The following is a 21,293-nucleotide window of genomic DNA, read 5'->3' on the forward strand; positions in this document are numbered from 1 at the left end:
TTCTGAATCTCTGCCTACTTGATTATCCGATGAGGGTGTAAGGATTTTAATCAAAAGAGACGTGCTTTAGAAAAGGAAGATGATTCTTCTCTAGAGAAAGATGGGGAGTTTAATCAGTTTAATTCTTTTCCTCACCCATTCTGTTAGACACTAGCTTCTACTAAGATTCCCAAAATTTAAGAGTAACATTGGGGAGGAGAGTGAAGGAACTTTCTCCATGCATCTCCAGTGCCTCAGATGCCTCAGGCCTCCTAGAAGTGTTAGAGCCCACGTAGCATCACTGTATGGTCAAAGTTGGGTTTTTGAGCCCTTGTACATAGAGCTGTAACAGGGTGTGTGGAAGGGCTATAGGAGGTGGAGGGAGCTGTAAAGGAGAGGGAAGCTCATTCCCCCCCTCCTCTAAAAGGCTACAGAGCTCTCTGAGGGTGAAAGTCTCACAATTGATGCCTTTCTCTAACCAACCTTTCTATGCATTATCTTGACTCTGAAACAGACCGTTTTCATAGTTTCAGTTCTAAGTTATTAGAGTATGGGGCAGGTACTTAATTCTTAGACTTGGAGCCTCCTTGTTTTTTTGTTTTCTTTTTGTTTTTTCAATGTTTATATATTTTTGAGAGAGAACATGCACGAGTGGGAGAAGGGGCAGAAAGAGGGGGTTTCTGAAGGGGTCTCTGCACTAATAGCAGAGAGCTCGATATTGGGCCTCAAACTCAGGAACTGGAGATCATGACCTGAGCTGAAGTCAGAACTTAACTGACTGAGCCCCCCAGGTGCTCCACCTCCTTGGTTTTGGTTAGGTAGAAGCCTTAATTTAAGCTTTTCCTGGAACTAGGATTAGCACTTTTGGTTCTGACAAAAGCGAAGCATGTGAGGACCTTGTTCAGAATACTCAGAGCATTAGGGTCCTGTTCTGTTCCCCTCTCCCTTTCATGGAGAGAACGCTACATTTGTTTTCTTTCCCTGTCTCTGCAGGCCTCATCATTTCTGTGTCCTGCTTCTACATATCTTATATCTCTCGTGGCCGGTCCACTGGTGTGTGGACTTGTACATGATGAATTGTGAACTTCTAGCCACATGTAGTGCCCTTGGGTACTTAGAGGGAGACACTTACCACAAAGAACCAGATTGCTTAGGTGAGTACCTTTTGTAGAAAACAGGTACAAAACTTGCTTGAATCGAGGAGATCTGTAGAATTTCTCAAGTCCTGGGTATGAATAGCACATGGGCCAAGGTGGAGCTTCTTCCAGGGTTTCCTGTAAGTGTTTATTCTGTCCCTAAAGAGAGTGTAAAGGATTTGATCCGCTACTTGAGGCATGAGGATGACACTCGCGATGTGCGGCAACAGTTGGGGGCAGCCCAGATCCTGCAGAGTGACCTTCTACCCATCCTTACCCAACACCGCCAGGACAAGCCTCTCTTCGATGCTGTTATCAGGTTGGTTCCCCAGCGTTTTAACTTTTACCATGCACCAGCCCTTGGTGTTTGAGCTGATAGGTTTTGGTGGGGTTTGTTTTGTTTTGTTTTTGCTTTTTTTTTTTTCTAGTAAGTTTTTTGGTTTTTTTCCCTTTAATTTTAATTTGTTTTAAAATTTACATCCAAATTAGTTAGCATATAGTGCGACAATGATTTCAGGAGTAGATTCCTTAGTGCCCCTTACCCATTTAGTCCATTCCCCCCTCCCACAACCCCTCCAGTAACCCTCAGTTTGTTCTCCATATTTATGAGTCTCTTATGTTGTGTCCCCCTCCCTGTTTTTATATTATTTTTGTTTCCCTTCCCTTACGTTCATCTGTTTTGTCTCTTAAAGTCCTCATATGACCTCAGTCATATGATATTTGTCTTTCTCTGACTGACTAATTTCACTTAGCATAATACCCTCCAGTTCCATCCACGTAGTTGCAAATGGCAAGATTTCATTCTTCTTGATTGCCAAGTAATACGCCATTGTGTGTATATATACGTATATATGGAGTGTATATATATATATATATATATATATATATATATACACACTCCATTGTAGTAATACTCCATTGTATACATATATGTATATATGTATATATGTATATATGTATATATACATACGTACATATATATATATGTATATATACATACGTACATATATATATATGTATATATACATACGTACATATATATATGTATATATACATACGTACATATATATATGTATATATACATACGTACATATATATATATGTATATATACATATATATATATATATATATATATATATATATATATATATATAATACTCCATCTTCTTTAAATATTCATCCATCGATGGACATTTGGCCTCTTTCCGTACTTTGGCTATTGTTGATAGTGCTGCTATAAACATGGGGGTGCATGTGTCCCTTCGAAACTGCACACCTGTATCCCTTGGATAAATACCTAATAGTGCAATTGCTGGGTCATAGGATAGTTCTATTTTTAGTTTTTTGAGGAACCTCCATACTGTTTCCCAGAGTGGCTGCACCAGCTTGCATTCCCACCAACAAGGCAAAAGAGATCTCTTTCTCCGCATCCTCGCCAACATCTGTTGTTGCCTGAGTTGTTAATGTTAGCCATTCTGACAGGTGTAAGGTGGTATCTCATTGTGGTTTTGATTTGTATTTCCCTGATGATGAGTGATGTTGAGCATTTTTTCATGTGTTGGTTGGCCATCTGGATGTCTTCTTTGGAGAAGTGTCTATTCATGTCTTTTGCCCATTTCTTCACTGGATTATTTGTTTTTGGGTGTTGAGTTTGATAAGTTGTTTATAGATTTTGGATACTAACCCTTTATCTGATATGTCATTTGCAAATATCTTTGCTTTTGTTTTTTAATTTTTTTAATATATATATATATTTTTATGTTTATTTGTTTTCAAAAGAGAAGGAGAGAGCATGTGAGCAGTGGAGGGGCAGAGAGAGGGGAACAGAGGATCTGAAGTGGGCTCTGTGCTGACAGCAGACAACCCAATGTGGGGTTCAAACTCACGAATCACAAGATCATGACCTGAGCCCAAGTTGGACGTTTAACTGACTGAGCCACCCAGGCGCCCCGTTTTTAAATTTTTTTTAGCATTTATTCATTTTTGAGAGACAGAGACAGAATGTGAGTGGGGAAGGGGCAGAGACAGAGGGAGACACAGAATCTGAAGCAAGCTCTGCACTGTCAGAACAGAGCCTGATGTGGGGCTCGAACTCATGGACCGCAAGATCATGACCTGAGCTGAAGTCATACACTTAACTGACTGAGCCACCCAGGCACTCCATGAACTGGTAGATTTTGGTGTTTGACTCTGGCGGGGAAATGTAAGAACATCTCCCTCTTTCATTGTTTCCCCAGGCTGATGGTGAACTTGACACAACCAGCTTTGCTCTGTTTTGGCAGTGTGCCCAAAGAACCTAGCTTTCGTCACCATTTTCTGCAGGTGCTAGCCTACTTGCAGGCCTACAAAGAGGTGAGGTTTTCCTTCAGAGTCCCTGGGGCAGAAGTTGGGGGCAGTAGGGAAGGAGAAGGTGGGTGCCACTTAAGGTCCATTCCCCTATCTTACAGGCCTTTGCCAGTGAGAAGGCTTTTGGAGTCCTCAGTGAAACTTTGTATGAGCTGCTACAGCTGGTGAGTGGGTCTCCACCTTCCAGGATCCCAGGGGACCATCAGTGTCTTGCTCCTCCTCTGGGCAGGGTGCCAGGCTGGGCATTGTCAGGACAGCACAGTTTGGAGATATGGCCTCAGTCCTTGCAGATGTATAGTCCCATCCATTGTCTCTTGCTGCCTCCGGAGTGCTTGAACTCTTTCCTTCCTTCTTTTTTTTTTTTTTTCTTTTTTTAAAATGTTTATTTTTGAGAGAGAGATTGAGAGAGAGACAGAGTGCGAGCAGGGGAGGGGCAGAAAGAGAGGGACACATAGAATCTGAAGCAGGCTCCAGGCTCTGAGCTGTCAGCACAGAACCCCATGCTGGGCTCGAGGTCATGAACCGCAAGATCATGAATTGAGCCAAAGTCAGACACTTAACCAACTGAGCCACCCAGGTGCCCCTCTTTTCTTCCTTCTTAATCCTGGTTCTCTTCTCGACCTACGTCCCCCAGCCTGGGTAGATGCCACCTGCCTTCCACAGGGAGTGTCTTCCTCTAACTGTCCTTCTGACTAGGGCTGGGAGGAACGACAAGAGGAAGACAACTTGCTGATTGAACGGATCCTGCTCCTGGTCAGAAATATTCTCCATGTTCCAGCCGACCTTGATCAGGAAAAGGTGAGAGGTTGTCTGCTTTCTTATGCTTGGTTAGGATGAGGTGCCCGTTTTTGCTTTTCTGCCCTCTGACAGGTCAGGGGGAACCTTGCTCAAGAGATGAGTTGGAGAACCTCAAGGCAGGGCAGTGAAACTGAATGACTGCTCTTCTTCCCCTTATCACACTCACTGCTCAGAGGATCGATGATGACGCCAGTGTCCATGACCAGCTTCTCTGGGCAATTCACCTCAGTGGCCTGGATGACCTGCTTCTCTTTCTGGCCAGCTCACCTGCTGAGCAACAGTGGAGCCTGCATGTGCTAGAGATTGTCTCCCTTATGTTTCGTGACCAGGTGAGTACCTGGCCTATTTCCCCAGTCCCTTCACCCATGTACTTTTCTGCTATATAGCCAGAATTACTCTTGTAATAATGGCCGAATTATCTGGTGGCAGGTGGGGAACAGAGTAGCTATGTCTTGAATATGGGGTACCTTCAACAGTCCTATTTAATTCACCTTTTCTGTCTTCACTAGGACTGAACCTACAATAAGGAATGACAGTCCTTCTGACTCTTCCCTCCTTATTCCAAATCTAGAACCCTGAACAGCTGGCAGGAGTAGGACAGGGGCGCTTAGCTAAGGAGCGGAGCACAGATGTGGCAGAACTGGAGGTATTACGCCAGAGGGAAATGGCAGAAAAGAAGACTCGAGCCCTTCAGCGAAGCAACAGGTGAGTGGCAGGGATCTGCCCTACCCATGTTCCCATCCCATCAGTATGGAATGCTAAGGCCAAAGGCTAAGATAGTGGTGACCAGATAACACTTTGCAATTACAGCAGGCTCTGATGTGCTGATGAAAGAGAATGGGGATAAAGCTTCCAGAGAATTTGAGGAATCACCCTGGACTTTTTTTTTTTTTTTTTTTTACTGCAGACATTCTCGATTTGGGGGCTCCTACATTGTCCAGGGGTTGAAATCCATTGGGGAGAGGGACCTCATCTTTCATAAAGGTCTCCACAATGTGAGTATGCTCCCATCTTGGGTGAGAACATTGTAGAGTTAAAGGTACCTAAGAAAGGTAAGCAAGTGGGGCAGCTGGCTGGCTCAGTCAGTGGAGCATGTGACTCTTCATCTCAGGGTTGTGAGTTCAAGCCCCATGTTGGGTGTAGGGATTACTTAAAATCATAAAAGGAAAAAAAAGAGAGAAAGGTAAATAAGCCTCTCTGGAAATAAAGCATCTCTGTTCCTGGGCTTAGAAAGTTGGAGACCGTAAGAGGGGCCCCTGGGTGGCTCAGTGAGTTGAGTGTCCAACTCTTGATTTTGGCTCAGGTCGTGATCTCATGGTTCGTTGGTTTGAGACCTATGTGAGGCTCAGTGCTCACAGTGCCAAGCCAGCTTGGGATCCTCTCCCTCTCTCTCCACCCTTCCCCTGCTCGTGCTCTCTCTCTCTCCCTCTCTCAAAAATAAATAAATAAACTTAAAAGAAAAGAATACTCATTTGTTTTTTTTTTTAATGTTTATTTTTATTTATTTATTTATTTTTTTAAATTTTTTTTAACGTTTATTTATTTTTGAGACAGAGAGAGAGACAGAGCATGAACGGGGGAGGAGCAGAGAGAGAGGGAGACACAGAATCGGAAGCAGGCTCCAGGCGCCGAGCCATCAGCCCAGAGCCTGACGCGGGGCTCGAACTCACGGACTGCGAGATCGCAAGATCGTGACCTGAGCTGAAGTCGGACACTTAACCGACTGAGCCACCCAGGCGCCCCTTTTTAATGTTTATTTTTGAGAGAGTGTGAGCAAGGGAGGGGAAGAGAGAGAGGGAGACACAATCTGAAGCAGGCTCCAGGCTGTCAGCACAGAGCCTGAGCGGGGCTCATACCCACCAACTGTGAGATCATGACCTGAGCCGAAGTCAGACGCTTAACCAACTGAGCCACCCAGGAGGCCCAAAAGAATACTCTTTAAAAAAGAAAGAAAGATGGGGCGCCTGGGTGGCTCGGTTGGTTAAGCGTCCGACTTCGGCCCAGGTCATGATCTCGCGGTCTGTGAGTTCGAGCCCTGCGTCGGGCTGTGTGCTGACAGCTCAGAGCCTGGAGCCTGTTTCGGATTCTCTGTCTCCCTCTTTCTCTGCCCCTCCCCTGTTCATGCTCTGTCTCTCTCTGTCTCAAAAATAAATAAATGTTAAAAAAAAAAAAATTAAAAAAAAAAAAAAAAAAAGAAAGTAAGTTGGAGACTGTAGGAGAAATAGAGCCTCTGGCATTATTGTCTTTACCTGTATCTTCATTTAGTACCAGAGGGAGAGAACCTTCTAAGAGTTTCTTCTGAGAAAATGGTTGCACTAGGGATGTGGAAAGAGCTGCAAGGGGAGGGTGGTAATGAGGAGTAATTCTGATCCCCCAACGTACACCCCCAGCTCCAAAACTACAGTTCAGATTTGGGAAAGCAGCCCCGAAGGGTGCCTAAACGTCGGCAGGCTGCCCAGGAGCTGTCTATTCAACGCCGCTCCGCCCTCAATGTGAGACTCTTCCTCAGGGACTTATGCTCTGAGTTTCTGGAGAACTGTTACAACCGGCTCATGGGCTCAGTGAAGGTGAGAACCTAGGGAGGATGGGATAGGGAGGTGATGGGACCAGTGGTGGGTAAGAAGGGCAGCTGGGGAGGAGCCTGAAGGAGGCTGACCCCAGAGTGTGGATTAGAAGTCGGGCAAGGTATAGGGCACCCTTGAGAGATGGTGAGGATGTTAGGAAGGAGTGGGACAATTGGGACAGTTTTAAAAAGGCTTAGAGAAATTGCCCCAGAGGAAGGGGAAAGGAATGTGGAGAGACCTGGGGAGAACAAGAGAGGGTGGAAATTCTGGTCCTAGAATGTGGTTATAATGGTGTCTAGGGTTTATCCCATCATCATAGGACAAGGAGAAAGTTGGAAGCCCTGGGGTCACAGGGTGGTCTTTTTCTCCCCGACATTAGGATCACCTGCTGCGAGAGAAGGCTCAGCAGCATGATGAGACCTACTACATGTGGGCCTTGGCTTTCTTCATGGCCTTCAACCGAGCTGCCTCCTTCCGGCCAGGCCTGGTTTCTGAGACCCTCAGTGTCCGTACCTTCCACTTCATTGAGCAGAACCTCACCAACTACTATGAAATGATGCTGACGGACCGCAAGGAAGCTGCCTCCTGGGCACGTCGGTGAGTGGGATGAGAACTGGGGTCAGAGTGGGCATCTCAGCTAGGTTGGGAATCTGAGTGCCTGAATTCCAGGTGGTACTTTCTTCCTGTTTCAGGATTAAGGTGGTAAGGATGGGGAGCAGGGACTGGCTGGGTCATTCTTTTTGATGGCACCTTTTTTAGGGAAGGTTTAGAAGTGATACATTTTCCATGAGCCAATTTCCTAAGTTGTCCTCCATTTCTCCTCTTTCCCTCATCTCACAGGATGCACCTGGCCCTGAAGGCCTATCAGGAGCTGCTGGCCACAGTGAATGAGATGGACATGTCCCCAGATGAGGCTGTGAGGGAGAGCAGCCGCATCATCAAGAGTGAGACCCTGGCCTGGTCTCTGACCCTGGCCTTTCCTGTCTCTTGACCACAATCTCACTCTTTGCAGTCCCAACTTCATCCATCTCTCCCTTTACCAAAGTTTCCAGACCAATCCATCCATTCCTTTCTCTTCTCCATTCCTAGACAACATTTTCTATGTGATGGAGTACCGAGAGCTGTTCCTGGCACTCTTTCGAAAGTTTGATGAGAGATGTCAGCCACGCTCTTTCCTTCGTGACTTGGTAGAAACCACTCACCTCTTCCTCAAGATGTTGGAGCGGTTCTGTCGGAGCCGTGGGAATCTGGTGGTACAGGTACTGGGCAGCCCCGGCATGTGGACAGTTTGGAAAGAGCCATGAGGGAAGGGTCAGAGAACAGGGAACTCTTCTCCTATTTCTGCAGCTTAAGCTCACCTATTAGAACTACTCTGAACTAAGGAGGGCAAAGGGTTTGTTGGTGTTGCTGATGTGAGTTTCCTTTTTTCAATTAGATTTATTTCCAGTGTAACATTAATATTTTAATTCATTTAGAAAGCATTTATTAAATACCTACTGTGTGCTAAGCACATAAACTATGGGGATTCACAGTTTTAGGGTTTAGTAATTATGCTGTGATCCTTCTTGGTTATACTTCAGAAGCATTGTAGTGAGATGGAAAGAACCCTAAATTAAAAGCCAGAAGGTCTGGGATCTCATCCTATATTAGTTACTGTTAGAATAACTCAACCTGCTCATATGGGTCCTCAGATCCCTAAACGTGGGATTGTAATATGAGCTTGAAATGAAATAAAAGATTAAAGACGTGTAAGACCACGTTGGGGAGGGGCAGAGAGAGGGGGAGAGAAAGAGAGTCCCAAGCAGGCTCTTTATCAGCATAGAGGCTGGCTCAGGGCTTGAGCTCATGAAAGGTGAGATCATGACCTGAGCCAAAATCAAGAGTTGGATGCTTAAACCAAGTTAGCCACCCAGGTGCCCCTTTTTTGGGTAGAATTTCTTATCCTCATAGTAAATCTGTTCATTTTATAGGCTTGGTTAAGCTAGAACTGCTTTTGGGAAATCTCTGATCCCAAGAAATAAGTTAAATACTACTCCTAAGTTTTGCCATGGCATTTTATGCTCAGCCATATTCTAGGTCTTACCCATACTGTACTATAATTTACCTATCTACTCACCTGTCTCAAGATTCCACTAGATTGTATGTTCCTCAAGGGCAAGGAAATACACTGTTCACTGTTGCATCCCTATTGCTTATGAATAGCACACAGTTGTCATTCCGTGACTATTGATTATTAATTAATTCAGACCTCTGGTGAATGAATTAATAGAGAAGACAATGATGGGAAAAAGTCCTCTTAGCTTTTCTGTCATCCTAACAATGGTTCTTTCTCCATAGAACAAACGAAAGAAAAGAAAGAAGAAAAAGAAGGTCCAAGATCAGCCTCTTGCTTCTGGTAATGTCTCCTATAGCACAGGGGAACTAGAAGCTATGTGGCCATCCCTGGCCGAGCAGCTACAGTGCTATGCCCAGGTAGGTAGTTGCAGAAAGTCTATCTTTCTCAAGGGTAGTGCACCGATAGGCTGTCTGGTTTCCCTCCTCTGTTCCCATAGCCTTAATCCCTCTCTAGGATCCTGAGCTCAGTTTGGACTCCATGGTTCCCTTTGATGCGGCCTCAGAGGTGCCAGTGGAAGAGCAGCGGGCAGAAGCCATGGTGCGGATCCAAGACTGTCTCCTGGCTGGTCAGGCCCCACAGGCCCTAACCCTCCTTAGGTCAGCCCGGTAAGAACCCTGCTCATCCCTTCTCCTGGATTCAGCTCCTGGATTTCGGGGGTAGGGGAAGGCATTCACTGTGGTACAAGGTTCTTTGCCTTCAATTGAGAGAAGTCCCATCAGAAGCATGGGGGCTCTGTACTGAGCACTGAGTCCTGGGGAGCTTGGATTGGCTTTGTGGGGTTTTTGTTGTTTGTTTTTAAATGTTTATTTATTTATTTTTGGAGAGAGTGTGTGAACAGGGGAGGGGCAGAGAGAGGGAGACAGAGAATCCCAAGCAGGCTCCACTCTGTCAGCTCAGAGCCCAACATGAGGCTCAAACCCACAAACTGTGAGATTATGACTTGAGCCGAAATCAAGAGTCTGACGCTTAACTGAGTGAGCCACCCACGCCCCCCTGCTGTTTGTTTTTATTTTATTTTTGAGAAATATCAGAAAGCACAATTAACTGGGGGGAAAATATAGATAATTCTATTGGCTGAAGATAATCATCATTAACATTTTGATGAGTAATCTTCCAGGCTTTTTAATCTTCTGTGTTGTATATAGATCTATACAGCTTCTTTTACAAAAATGAAACATTGTATATGCTGTTTTATAGTATTTTTTTACTTCTTAATATATTGTGAGGATTTCTTAAGAGATACGAGATATATTGCCATAATTGTTAATGGCATCGTGAAATGTACATTTGTTCAACCAAATGTCAGACATTTAGATTGTTTGCATGGTGATATTCATTGCAATGTGGCTTATTTTTATTAAAATTTTTTTCTTAATATTTATTTATTATTATTGGGAGACAGAGAGATAGAGCATGAGCATAGAAGGGGCAGAGAGAGGAGGAGACACAGAATCCAAAGCAGGCTCCAGGCTCCGAACTGTCAGCACAGAGCCCCATGCAGGGCCCAAACTCACAAACCGCGAGATCATGATCTCAGCTGAAGTTGGACACTTAACCGACTGAGCCACCCAGGCCCCCTAAAATTTTTTTTAATGTTTCTTTATTTTTGAGAGAGAGAGAGAGAGAGAGAGAGCGCGCATAAGTGGGGGAGGGGGAGAGAGAGAGAGGGAGACACAGAATCTAAAGCTGGCTCCAGGCTCCGAGCTGTCAGCACAGAGCCCGACGCGGGGCTCAAACCCACGAACCGTTAAGATCGTGACCTGAGCCGAAGTCAGACACTTAACCAACTGAGCCACCCAGGTGCCTCTCGTTGCAATGTGGCTTATGAGGGAAAATTTCCCCAGAGTCTTTGTTTCATCTTTGAGTGATGGTTTGCATTCTCTTTCTGGCAGCAAATGAAATTCCTTCTCTCACTTCTCACTTCAAATTATAACTCATATTCTCCCTGGTTAAAGTCTTTTTTTCTCTCTGGGCTTCAGGGAGGTGTGGCCAGAGGGAGATGTGTTTGGCTCTCAAGACATTTCTGCAGAGGAAGAGATCCAGCTGCTGAAACAGATTCTCTGTGCCCCGCTTCCCCGTGAGTCTCCATTTCCTTCACATCTCTGTCCTTCCAGCTCTTTTCTAGAACCAGCATCACAGAGATCCAGTAATCCTCGGTCTTTCCTTTTTGTTTTCTGTTGGGTTTTTTTTTTAATTTTTTAAAGTTTATGTATTCATTTTGAGAGAGACAGAGCAAGTGGGGGAGGGGCAGAGTAAGAGGGAGAGAAAGCATCCCAAGCAGTCTCTGCACTGTCAGCGCAGAGCCCAATGTGGGGCTCAAACCCATGAAATGGGAGATCATGACTTCAGCCAAAACCAAGAGTCAAGTACTTAACTGACTGAGCCACCCAGGTGCCCCTAATTCTCACTCTTCCTATAGGGCACCAGGGGCCAGAGGAACAAGGGGCAGAGGAAGAAGAGGAGGAGGAGGAGGAGGAAGAGTTGCAAGCGGTCCAGGTGTCAGAAAAAGAATTTAATTTTCTGGACTACCTGAAACGGTGCGGGCTCAGCAGACTGAGTTGGTCCCAGGTTGGCGACTATAGAGCTGGGAGGGCCATCACTGTCTTTCTCATGCTGACAGCCTCTTTCTCTGTGTCTTGGTGCAGTTTTGCAAGCTCGACTGTTGTACGAGCCTATGTGCTGCTGCTGCGGAGCTACCGACAGAACAGTGCCCACACTAACCACTGCATTGTCAAGATGCTGCACCGGCTGGCCCATGACCTCAAAATGGAAGCCCTCCTTTTCCAGCTCTCCCTCTTCTGCCTCTTCAACCGTCTGCTTAGTGACCCAGCTGCTGGGGCCTATAAAGTGAGGGCATACCAAGGAACAGGGATGGAGAGGCATAGGGGGGTCTGGGGGTAATGAAGGGTAGTCTGCAAGAGATAAAGGGTGCTGAGTGATGTCAAGGGCTAAGAGAGGAGAGATCGGTGAGGAAGTAGGCAGGCAGGTGGACGGAGCTGGAGGGGCAGGCTAGGAGAGTCTGAGTGAGGAGAGGCAGCTGGGAATAGGTAGAAAATGGCTGGAGGGCCTGGTTTATGTGTCCATTTAGGCCAGAGGTTTCACAGCAGCTTCCTCATCCCACAGGAGCTAGTGACTTTTGCCAAGTACATCCTGGGCAAGTTCTTTGCATTGGCTGCAGTCAACCAAAAAGCCTTTGTGGAGCTGCTGTTCTGGAAGAACACAGCTGTGGTTCGAGAGATGGCCGAGGGCTATGGCTCTCTGGATGGCGGGTGAGCTTCAGGATGGGAAAGGATGGGAAGTAATGGTGGGTGACACAGTCACAGAGTGTCAAAGCTGGAAGAGCTTGCAGTCTGACTTTCTTCCTCTTTAATAGGTGAGAAAATAAGCTCCCAAGGTGAATTGCTTTCCCTGAGATCACCCAAGAGAGGAAGTGGGTCTGGAGCCTATCTCCTGTCTGCTCTAGTTTCCTTCCTTCACCAGCCTTCGTGGGGGTAGTCAGTTGGCAGTGGGGTGGCCCTTGTCCCAAAGGTGCCCTGTCTCAAAATGTGCTGGGAAACCATAAAGATTCATGGAAATGTTTGCCCTCTTTCCCTGTAGCTCAGCTCCTCTCCTTTCCCCATAATCTTCTCAGCCCCTGCAGTGTCTGCTTCCATAGGCCCAACCCAGAAAATCTCTTCATTTGGCCTTTGGGTTCATAAGTGGAAGGAGAATGAAGGAAAGGAAGCACACCTTAAGCCACTGCTAGTGGCTCCTTTCAGTCACCTGCGTTGTCCTTCTTGTTCCTTTTGGAGCTGACCAAAGAGGGCCTTTGGTCTCCTCTTTGGGGCCAACATCCTGCATGTTCCCTTTCTCCTTTCCCCATTTGTCAATTTATTTTTATGTTTATTCATTTATTTTTTTTATTTTTTTAACATTTATTTATTTTCGAGACAGCATGAGCAGGGGAGGGGCGGAGAGAGAGAGGGACACAGAATCCGAAGCAGGTTTCAGGCTCTAAGCTATCAGCACAGAGCCTGACACGAGGCTGTAACTCACAGACCATGAGATCGTGACCTGAGGCGAAGTCAGATGCTTAACTGACTGAGCCACCCAAGCACCCCTATTTTTATTTTATTTTATTTAAGTTTATTTATTTATTTATTTTGAGAGAGAGTTTGTGCATAGGAGGAGCAGAGAGAGAGGGAGAGGGAGACTTCTAAGCAGGCTCTGCACTGTCAGTGCAAGCAGCCTGATGCGGGGCTCAAACTCGAAAACCCATGAGATCACGACCTGAGCCGAAATCAAAGTGTGTGATGCTTAACTAATTGAGCCACCCAGGCACCCCTCCTTTCCCCCATTTAGATCTTCCAGTCGCAGACCCCTGGCGTGGAGCCCAGAGGAGGAGGCCCAGCTTCAGGAACTGTACCTCGCCCATAAGGATGTGGAAGGTATGAGTCCTTGAGATCTGAAGATTTTTGAAGCAGGCAGCCTGAGCTCCAGGACCCCTCTTTACTGCCTCACTCCCCCTCCACGTTAGGTCAGGATGTGGTAGACACCATCTTGGTGCACCTGAAAACCCCTCGGACACGCAAGCAAGTTATCCACCATCTGGTACGGCTGGGACTGGCCGACAGTGTCAAGGGCTTCCAAAGGTAGAGGCACATGTTCTGGAGGGCATTGAAATTGGGAGTCCTCGGTCCTCAGTTTCCTCCCTGGGCCCCCTCTTCCACTGACGTCTCCTTAAGCAGGAAAGGAACCCATATTGTACTGTGGACAGAAGATCAGGAGCTGGAGCTGCAGCGGCTTTTTGAGGAGTTCCAGGACTCAGATGGTGAGTGGAAGCTCAGGGAACCTTGGAGATGAGAGAGCCGAGCTGGCCATTGCTTCCCCCTGCCTCCTGTTCCCAAGGAAGGCTTATCTCATTCCTTCTTTTCACTTACCATACCTGTGGTGTCATTTGTGAGTGAATTGAATTAGCCTCTTTCCAAAGACCTCTGCTGTCTTTCACTCCTCTGTTTCCCCTGTTGCTTTAGGGAACTTACACTTTCTCTCTTTGTAGATGTGCTAGGTCATATCATGAAGAATATCACAGCCAAACGCTCACGGGCCCGAATAGTGGATAAGCTGCTGGCTCTGGGGCTGGTGGCTGAGCGACGGGAGCTATATAAGAAACGCCGGAAGAAGCCGGCACCCTCGAGCTCGGTAACAGTCTTTCCCTGGCTCTGCAGGCTGGGCCCACTCCCCCTGAAGTGCCCCTCAGAGGTAGCTCACCCAGATTCTTCCTGCCTTAAGCTCTCTGGCTAGGTGTCTTCCCCTCCACACACACACACACACACACACCCACCCCACCAGTTTCCAGGAGTGGTCAAGAACCAACGGACTCCACTCAGTTCTTCATCTTGTTTCCTTTTTAGCCTAATGGAGAGGAGTCCCTGAAAAATTTTTGCCAGGAAGATCTGGAAGAAGAGGAAATCCTGCCAGAGGAAGAGAGTGAAGAAGATGAAGAGAAAGAGGAGGACTCAGAAGCAGGGCAAGCCCAGGGTAGCTCAGTGCTTTCAACTGAAAACCTTGGGCAAAGCCTGTATCAGGAAGGTGAGGACTTGGCCTACGAGAGATGTCTCAGGTGGAGGGGTTGGTAGTATGAGCCAATTCTAAGTTTCCCTCCTTCCCTTAGGCTTTTCTGCTCCCCTTCTGTGGCTCCAGAACTGCCTGATTCGAGTAGCAGATGATCGAGAAGAGGATGGTGAGTGGATAAATGATGGTTTTCGGGGCTGGGGTACTGGAAGCTGCTGGAGAGCTGGCCGTGGGATGGATGACCAGTTCTTTCTTCAAAACTTCACCACATGACTACTGGCCCTATTCTAGGCTGCTCGCAGGCAGTGCCTTTGGTGCCGCTGACAGAAGAAAATGAGGAAGCAATGGAAAATGAACAGTTTCAACGGCTGTTGCGCAAGCTAGGAGTTCGGCCTCCTTCCTCTGGGCAGGTAAGTATGCCAGTTACGGTATCAGCTATGGCATATTACTGCTATTTTAAAATATGTACATCTCTTTCTCCTCGTTGCAGTTGCCATCTCTGACCTCATTTCCTCTCAACTTTGACCGAGACTCCTGCAGCAGCCATCCTGTTCATCTTCTCTAATCTCGCCTTTCCCTAGTCCGTCTTCCATGTTGTCCTGAGTTTTCCTCATCCCTTCCTCCCTTCCTTCCTTCCCCTTTTATTTTCTTTTTATTTTTCCTTTATTAAGTAGACTCCATGCCCAGTGTAGAGCCCAGTGTGGGGCTCAAACTCGCAACCCTGAGGTCAAGACCTAACTACCTGAGCCACCTAGGCACCCCACAAGTTACCTTTCTAAAGTGGAATTTGGATTGTATTACTCCCCTGTCCATTACTTCCCTTTCTCTCCAGAAGAGATTATATTACTCTCCTGAACCAACCAACTGGATGGTTCTGCACTGTTGGCAGGACAGAGTCCTCGACCTCTGAGTGGCATGCTTGGCCTTGACCAGCCTTTGCAGCCTCATGACCATGCCACCCACACACCTGTGTTTCCCCATCCTCCTCCTGGACTACTTTCTATTCTCCAAACAGTAGGCTTCTCCTATATCCACACAGTTGATCGTGCCAGTCCCTCCATTGGACGGCTCCAGCCACACATACAAGGTGACACACATATCACCCATCTTCCTGATGACCCTCCGCTTGACCTTCAAGAGTCTATTCAGTTCTTACCTCCTCAGAGAAGCAGTCCCTACCACTCCTTCAACCTCTAAAGTGAAAGTAATAACTTTGGTAGCTGGGATTTATTCATTCCCTTGATGTAGCCCCCATCCTGTGAGATTATAGTATGTTGGTTCTTTCTCCCATTAGATTGTGGGTTCCTTGAAAGCAGGGATCATATCTGATTTATCTTTACATCCCCAATATCCATTCATTCATTTATTTTATTACTTAAAAAATTTTTTTTAATGTTTATTTTTGAGAGAGAGAGAGACAGAGCAGGGGTGGGGCAGAGAGAGAAGGAGACAGAATCTGAAGCAGGCTCCATGTTCTGAGCTCTTAGCACAGAGCCTGACTCAGGGCTTGAACCCATGAACTGTGAGATCATGACCTGAGCTGAAGTCTGATGCTCAACCAACTAAGCCACCCAGGCACCCCCATTCATTCATTTATTTAATTAACAACTGAATTTACTGGGAGCTTTGTGATGTATGAGGCACTGTACTAGACATTGTGCATATACTGGATAAATAAGCAATAAGTAGAGTTTATTCAATGAATCATATTTTTTCAATGAATGTTATCAAGATCGGGTGAAGTAGAGTCTGCTCCTTTCCTACTGCTTTCATTTTCAACTTGTTTGCACCCGTAGGAAACCTTCTGGAGGATTCCAGCCAAGCTGAGTCCTTCCCAGCTCCGGAGGATAGCAGCTTCTTTGAGTCAGCCAGAGGAGGAGCAAAAACTTCGGCCAGGACTAGAACCGAAAGTCCCTGGAGAGCAAAACCCTGAGGAGGAGCACCAAAAGGAACAGCGAGCACAAGCCCTGAGGGCCCTCCAGTTGGCCCGGAAAAAGAAAGCTGGCCCGGTGTCCCCCAGCGGTAAGACCACTTACCTGTTGGGTACTAACTATGGGCTAGCCATGTTGATCTAGAGGGCTGATAGGGTTTTTTGAGAAGATGAGGGCCCAGTTCTCTAATTCCATGCCTCTCATGGTCATTTCAGGGGAAGGGACCACTGGTGAGAAAGAACAGCTGCAAATGGTGCCCAGGAAGCGACAACTGCTGGACAGCGATGAAGAACAGGAGGAGGATGAGGGCAGGAACAAAGGTAGGTAGTCTGACAGGGACCTGCTTTTTCTTCTGACCTCTGGCATCTTCCCTTCAATCCCGAAGATCAGTGCTACTGTCCTTTCCCCATAACATATTTAGATTCTCTCTCTCTTCTCACCCCTTTCATTCCCATAGCACCAGAGTCCAGAGCTCCAGGAATCGAAAAGAAGAAACGGTTTCAAATTGAGGATGAAGATGAGAATGACTGAAGAGCCAGAAGCTTTGGGGTAGAGGTAGATCATTTTTAGGTGGTGAATTTCAGTCAGACTTCAGAAACAGGACCCAGAAACTGCTCTTAGTAGACAGAAGCAGTAGAGTCCTGGGCTTCCCCAGGGATTTGGGGTCCGGGAATTTCCGGCAACAGTGTTGGGACAACTCTGCAATCACTTCTTGCGTCTCCCAGTTTTAGCAGTATGCCTCAGTAGCTCTCCAGAGACTTACCTCTCTTTTTCTAGGATCTGTTTCTTTGGATTAGTAGCACCCCTTAGAAAATCGGAGGAGTGAGTGAGATATAGAAGGCACCTGGGACCCTGTTTGGCTTTCTGCCAGAGGTGGGTCACAGCACCAGATGGGGAGCTTTGTGACATGATGGGTGGGGGTATTGCACCATTTTTAAAAAGCACCAGATGCTCCCATCCTCAATTTCTTTCCTGTGATCACTCCCAGGCACCAGATCGAACCCAATTCCTGTGATTTAGGTAGGGTTGGGATGCAGTACTCTCGAGATGATGAACGTGTTTGGTTTGTGTTTGGTATTACATTCAATGTGTAAAATTTAAAGTTGCCAATGTTGATGTGATGTGCCAATCTGTCTAAGTCTCCCAGCCTTCCACCTGCTATGTTCTTGGAAGAAGAGCCTTTAACTTTTAGGGTTAAAAGAGGCCATCACCCTTCCCTTTTTTCCTGCTTTCCCTACAGAAGACATGAAAACATTCTCACCTCAAGATCCTTTGTCTAGGATAAATCTTCAGGATGACAAGTGTATACAGCAGGAAGAAGCAGGAGCCACAAAGGGTGCAAGAGCCAGTTTTCCAGCATGGAGCAGAGTGGAGGATAAAGTCTGGGCAAGAAAGAGATGAATAAATACTGCAAATGCCGTGTCTTTTCCTGTTCTTGGAAACCATCAACTTTCTGGCTCCCCATGTTTCTAGCTAATGTGGGATGAAGGAGACATTCCAAAAATAGCTATTGAGATCAGGGATAGCCCTAGGTAAAGGATGCATTTGGATTGTCTTGTTCTTCTGACTTGGTGTTTTTCCTCCCACAGCCTCTAAAGATAGGAGTGAAGCTACCTCTGGGTAATTGAAGTTTCCAAGGGCTAAGACATTTCCTAGCTTGGTCTGGTCTTGGTGTATCTTTATCCCAAGCCTTTCCCTACTTCCCAACCTGAGCACTTCAGCAGGGCCGTTCCGGCTCCTTTGTTGTGTCTTGCTGTCCGCATTGGCTGTCTTTCCAAGAAATGCCCCCAAAGGGGCTCTGACCTGCCAGGCTTCTTTGAAACTTCTAGCCCCAATTTCTTTTACTGGTTTCTCTTATCAAGTATAGACCATTTGCTGTGATTGGGCACAAAAGTATTGCTATCCTTTTCCATTTATTTACCCTGTAGTTTTGAAATTTTTAAATGAAAAGAGGAATAAAAAGCTACTTTTACATATTTGAGTCATAGCCATCTGATTCTCACTCTAGATCTCCCTGGATCTCTGTGTTGAACTAGAGTGGGAATGTGGGAGGGGGAGGCAGATACTGCTAACAGAAATTTCAGGTTACTGGGGAGTGTCTGAGACCTGGACAAGCTCCAGTCAGTCAATACATGTGCAGTTCAGATCTTCCAGGAAGAAGAGGCGTAGGTGGAATTAGAAATGCAAGAGATTTATTGGGAAAATGTTTTTGAAGGATAAAGGGGAGATAGAGCAGTGTAGATTGGGAGAGCCTATAGCCCATGATGTGGTCAGATGCCTGTGAGAGGAGAAAGGGAAAAATTGCAGTGTTACTCAGAAAATCTTGTCCGACTATTGGGGAGCCCCAAGCAAAGATTACCTGGTTGAGGAGCCCCATATCTGGCAGACACAGGCTAGCCCTAGCACCCTCCACCAGTTATTGGCTCCGAGCAGCCTGGAGAGAATGACGTGGGTGTGACTGCAGAAAATCCTAAGGAGTCAAAACTTAAGATGTCAGCCGAATAGACTCTTTACTGCATGTTCTTTTGAAGGAACTCTGAACAAAACGTTGCAGTACAAACGTGCAAACACTTGGCACAGTCGTGTCTCCCACTGATCACTGAGGCAAGCAGCCATTCCCTTTGTTCCCCTCCTACAAGACAGTACTGGGAGTGGAGCAACCTACTGGAAAGGCGCACATCTCACTAAAGCGTAATTTGGGGCTCTTGCATTTAAGTAGAAAATGAAACCGAGAAGTCCCTGGTGACCTAGGAATAAGAGAGGCCAAGTGAGATCAATTGGGTTCCATTTCCCATTCCATGGACCCTAATCTAAAAGGTACAGCCTAGAGGTGATGCATAAGTGAAACTTTATTTTCTAGCTCCCACTTCAGCAATAGTTTGATTGTTCATTGCTACACGTTAACACTCTATAGCTGCCATTTCATATGGAACCCAGACAAAGTCCTGATGTCCTTTCCCTCATCCCCAGGATCCCAGCCACCCTCTGCACACCCCTGATTCTGTTAGACTTGGCCCCTAATGTTCCTGCCTGGCCTTATCCACATGGCCTCTCTACCCAAGATCTAATAGGCCTGGCACCAGGGAAGCCCTGGAGCAAGCTGACTTTACCAAACTGATGCCTGGACCCACAGCTTTAGCTCTATAGTCTGGGATGTGTAAAAGTACATAGACCCACACCCACTAGCTCTAAGGACTCTGGAATAGCAGAGCACAGCGGGGAGAGTATTGTGTGGTACCTTGGCTCCTGTTCTGCAGGTGCTGGACTCAGGGAAGGCCACATGTGTCTGCCCCACTGAGGACTGGGAGCCGGAGCAGCCTGAGCACAATGAGGTCCCGTCGTTGACAGGAGTGGAACCCTACTATAAACTGCATAGCTTTATACTATACTGCTTAGAACTGCTCAGAGGCCGATAAATGGCTGAGATGAGGCCATAGAGGATTATGACCTTCTGATAATTGTGATGGTTGGGACCGATGCAGTTGTTGGTCAGCTCTGCATTTAAGCCTGTGGTAAGGGCTGAGGTTTAGCTCCAGTGTTACTATGAGAAACAGCCTCTTCCAGAGACAAGGGAGCAGAGCTTAGGGGAACCTTGGATGTGAGTGACCTGGAAGAAACAACTACCATGACCTCAAAGGGGCAGGTGTCAGAGGTAGTAACTTGAGCTCTCTGCTGGTGATGGGTCTTGTTTAAGCGCTATAACTTAGAGCCTGGGACTGGGAGTTTTGTGCTAGAAGAAAACTAGATAGGCATAGAAGGAATGAATTCTAATTTTTTGATAAGCTGTGTGGCATTCAAAATCCAAAATAAACATTAGCTCTGATACCTATAGGATATACAGTGATGAAATATACAGTAGTTAAGCATGCTAATTTACATTTGTCTAACAGTTTTGTTTCATGGCCCAGATGTGGTGTGTGTGTGTGTGTGTGTGTGTGTGTGTGTTTTTTAAGTATTTATTTTGAGAGAGAGAGCACGCACGAGCAGGGGAGGGGCAGAGAGAGAGAAGAGAGAGAGAGAGAGAATCCATCCCAAGCAGGCTCCACACTGTCATTGCAGAGCCCGACGCGGGGCTCGAACTCCTGAACCATGAGAGCATGACCTGAGCCGAAACCAAGAGTTAGACGCTTAACCAGCTGAGCCACCTACGTATATCTTGGTTGTGGTATATCTTGGTGAGTGTTCTATAGGTGCGAAAAGAATGTGATTTTAAGGTAAAATTCACATAACACTTCATCATTTTAAACATTTTAGAGGCACCTGGGTGGCAGCTGTTGGTGAAGGAACTTAAGAGAATGAGCCATACACTACATTGGTTCCACCCCCAGAGTATACCCCTCCTTATTTCTGACCTTGACTCCTACAGTATCTGACCCTCTAAGGTTCCTCGTCTCAGTCTCCTTTTCCCTGTCATTCATTTCCCTTTCTGCCTGCAGAATTCCTTTTAAAACAGTTGTCGTCATGTCTTTACTTTGCTCAAGAGCATTTCATGGTTTCCCATTTCTTTCAGGACAGAGTCTGGACCCAGAATAGCATACTTGATCTGAGCAAGTCTCTGCATCCTCACCACCATGCCTGACTATGCCCATATTTTAAACTGTTGCCCCTTGCCGCCAAATTTTTTTTAAAGATTTTATTTATTTATTTATTTATCTATCTATCTATCTATCTATCTATCTATCTATTTATTTATTTTTAAGTAATCTCTATGCCCAGTGTGGAGCTTGAACTTACAACCCCAAGATTAAGAGTCACATACTTTACAGACTGAGCCAGTCAGGCATCCCAGCCCCTCAGGGTTGGTTTTTTTTTTAATGTTTGTTTATTTTTGAGAGAGAGAGAGAGACACACACACACACACACACACAC

At 46.3% G+C, this 21,293-nt stretch overlaps 1 protein-coding gene across 3 annotated transcripts in view; it reads left to right on the forward strand.

Moving 5' to 3' along the window:
- TIMELESS (timeless circadian regulator) overlaps positions 1-18,400 on the forward strand; it is a 31,031-nt gene extending 12,631 nt beyond the window's left edge. For 2 of the 3 annotated variants that reach the window (XM_019454786.2, XM_019454787.2), the window contains exons 2-30: positions 973-1,133; positions 1,281-1,434; positions 3,354-3,468; positions 3,564-3,626; positions 4,159-4,260; positions 4,434-4,589; positions 4,832-4,965; positions 5,168-5,255; positions 6,651-6,827; positions 7,204-7,421; positions 7,665-7,768; positions 7,914-8,083; positions 9,162-9,296; positions 9,394-9,545; positions 10,920-11,017; positions 11,360-11,477; positions 11,586-11,787; positions 12,064-12,209; positions 13,282-13,367; positions 13,457-13,571; positions 13,668-13,750; positions 13,979-14,121; positions 14,334-14,511; positions 14,594-14,662; positions 14,785-14,903; positions 16,290-16,515; positions 16,640-16,744; positions 16,882-16,979; positions 17,665-18,400. In XM_019454786.2, coding sequence (XP_019310331.1) covers positions 1,049-1,133; positions 1,281-1,434; positions 3,354-3,468; positions 3,564-3,626; positions 4,159-4,260; positions 4,434-4,589; positions 4,832-4,965; positions 5,168-5,255; positions 6,651-6,827; positions 7,204-7,421; positions 7,665-7,768; positions 7,914-8,083; positions 9,162-9,296; positions 9,394-9,545; positions 10,920-11,017; positions 11,360-11,477; positions 11,586-11,787; positions 12,064-12,209; positions 13,282-13,367; positions 13,457-13,571; positions 13,668-13,750; positions 13,979-14,121; positions 14,334-14,511; positions 14,594-14,662; positions 14,785-14,903; positions 16,290-16,515; positions 16,640-16,744; positions 16,882-16,955 — 3,615 coding nt within the window. In that variant the 5' untranslated portion in view covers positions 973-1,048 and the 3' untranslated portion in view covers positions 16,956-16,979; positions 17,665-18,400. The remainder of the gene's footprint in view (positions 1-972; positions 1,134-1,280; positions 1,435-3,353; positions 3,469-3,563; positions 3,627-4,158; positions 4,261-4,433; positions 4,590-4,831; positions 4,966-5,167; positions 5,256-6,650; positions 6,828-7,203; positions 7,422-7,664; positions 7,769-7,913; positions 8,084-9,161; positions 9,297-9,393; positions 9,546-10,919; positions 11,018-11,359; positions 11,478-11,585; positions 11,788-12,063; positions 12,210-13,281; positions 13,368-13,456; positions 13,572-13,667; positions 13,751-13,978; positions 14,122-14,333; positions 14,512-14,593; positions 14,663-14,784; positions 14,904-16,289; positions 16,516-16,639; positions 16,745-16,881; positions 16,980-17,664) is intronic. The other variant, XM_019454788.2, reaches the window with a different exon arrangement.
- The last annotated feature ends 2,893 nt before the right edge of the window (positions 18,401-21,293 follow it).

The sequence above is a fragment of the Panthera pardus genome, unplaced genomic scaffold (assembly GCF_024362965.1).
Source record: "Panthera pardus isolate Hobbes unplaced genomic scaffold, ASM2436296v1 HiC_scaffold_6, whole genome shotgun sequence".
NCBI lineage: Eukaryota > Metazoa > Chordata > Mammalia > Carnivora > Felidae > Panthera > Panthera pardus.